Source organism: Penaeus monodon, chromosome 1, assembly GCF_015228065.2.
Source record: "Penaeus monodon isolate SGIC_2016 chromosome 1, NSTDA_Pmon_1, whole genome shotgun sequence".
Taxonomy (NCBI): domain Eukaryota; kingdom Metazoa; phylum Arthropoda; class Malacostraca; order Decapoda; family Penaeidae; genus Penaeus; species Penaeus monodon.
The window spans coordinates 49,952,366-49,954,195 of NC_051386.1; the positions used below are offsets into that span (position 1 = coordinate 49,952,366).

General features: G+C 43.7%; 1 protein-coding gene across 1 annotated transcript in view; it reads left to right on the forward strand.

Moving 5' to 3' along the window:
- The first annotated feature begins 1,017 nt into the window (after positions 1 to 1,017).
- Positions 1,018 to 1,830, forward strand: part of LOC119576999 (glutamate decarboxylase-like) — a 37,059-nt gene continuing 36,246 nt past the window's right edge. The window contains exon 1 of the mRNA XM_037924671.1: positions 1,018 to 1,045. Within this exon, the coding sequence (XP_037780599.1) occupies positions 1,018 to 1,045 (28 nt within the window). The remainder of the gene's footprint in view (positions 1,046 to 1,830) is intronic.

The following is a 1,830-nucleotide window of genomic DNA, read 5'->3' on the forward strand; positions in this document are numbered from 1 at the left end:
CCGGGGAGGAGGGGGGAAGGGGGGGAGAGGGGAGAGGTTGGGAGGAAGAGGGTGAAGAGATGGGAGAGATGGGGAGAAGAGAGGAGGAGAGGGAGAGAGATAGGAGAAAGGACGGAGAGGAGGGGAGAGGTTGGGAGTATGAGGGGAGGAGAGGGGAGAGATGGGAGAAGGAAGGGGTGAGAGGGGAGAAAGAGGGGAGAGGTGGGAGAAAGAGGGGAGGAGAGAGGAGAGGTGGGAAAGGAAGGGGTGAGAGGGGAGAAGATATGAGGAAGAAGGGAGGAAAGGGGAGAGGACAGAGAGGGGAGAGGACGGAGAGGGGAGAGGAGGGAGAGAGGTAGGAGAGAGAAGGGAGGGGAGTGGAGAGGTTATGAGATAAAATTAAATTAAATTTCTAAGATAAAACAAAAAAAAAAAAAATACAGAGAAATAAAAGAGAAAAACGAAGGAAGAAAAATACATACAACAAAAATACACGTAAAACCTTCCAGTGATTTTTATTTTATTATCTTAAGATTTTATTTTCTTTTATCATCTCATTTTATTATCGATTATATTATTATATTACTAAATCCCAAAGAAACAGAAAACTCGCCACAAATTATGAAAGAAAACACACCAAGAAAACAAAAAACAACAACAAAAAAAACACTGCCAAGAAAACGAAATAAAAAAAAATACCCTGTAAAGAAAACGAAAACAAAAAATACCTGCGAAGAAAACGAAAAAAAAAATACACTGCAAAAAAAGAAAAAAAATACACGGGCAAGGAACCGAAAAGAATCAGAAAATAAAATACCTTTGCAAGAAATGACAAATACCTGCAAGAAACGAAAACAAAAAATACAACAGAAAGACACCAGAAAGAGGAAACGATAAGTAATGACTAATCAGGCAAGGGAGAGGGAATCGAGGTCCCAGAAATACCCAAGGATCAGGCCTTGCTAAGCTGTGTGTCACTGCCCATCCAAGGGGAGGGATGTGCTATGTATGAACGGTGATATTCTGGGCGTTTTTGACATGGTACTAGCTAAGGTTTATGCAGAGTGTGACGATGACGATTTAAAGGATATTTTATATCTTGTCTATCTATCTGTACATCTATTTCTCTCTGTCTGTCTGTCTGTTTGTCTGCCTGTCTTTCTCTCTGTCTGTCTATCTGCCACCCTATCTACATTTCATCTTCCTGTCTTCTCTCTATCTCTATCTCTCTTTCTCTTTTTTTTCTTTCATTTATTTCTTCTTGTTCGCCTACCCCCCCTTTGCTCCTCCTCCCTCCCCCTTCTCCTCTTCCCTCTTATCATTATTTTCATCCTCCTCCCCCCTACCCCTACCCCCCCTTCTCTCCCTCCTCTTCCACCTCCTCCTCCTCCTCCTCCTGTTTCTTCTTTTCCTTCTTCTCCTTTTTCTTCCCTCTGTCTCTCCACCCATTATCGTTTATTGACCAATCCTCTGATTGCATTTTCCAACTCCTTTTTCCCTATTTCTTCCCCTCTCTTTCTCCCTTCTCTCCCTTAACCATCTGTCCTTCACCCATTTTTTTTCTTCTCGCTTCTGGCTTCCTTTATCTTGTCTTCCTTTTCCTTCTTCCCCTCTACTCCACACACTCCTCCCCGTGCTTTCCTCTTCTCCTCTTCCACTCCTTCCTCTCACCTTCCCCATCATCATTTCTTCTCCTTATTTCTTCCTCCCTTTCCTTCTTCTCATATCTTCATCTTCTCCTCCTTTCCCCTTTCCATTCCCTCTCCATTCCTTCATCCTATTCCCCCTCCATCTCTCCACCTCCTCTCCTTCCCCTCATTCTACTCCCCCTCCCTCTCTCCACCCTCTCCG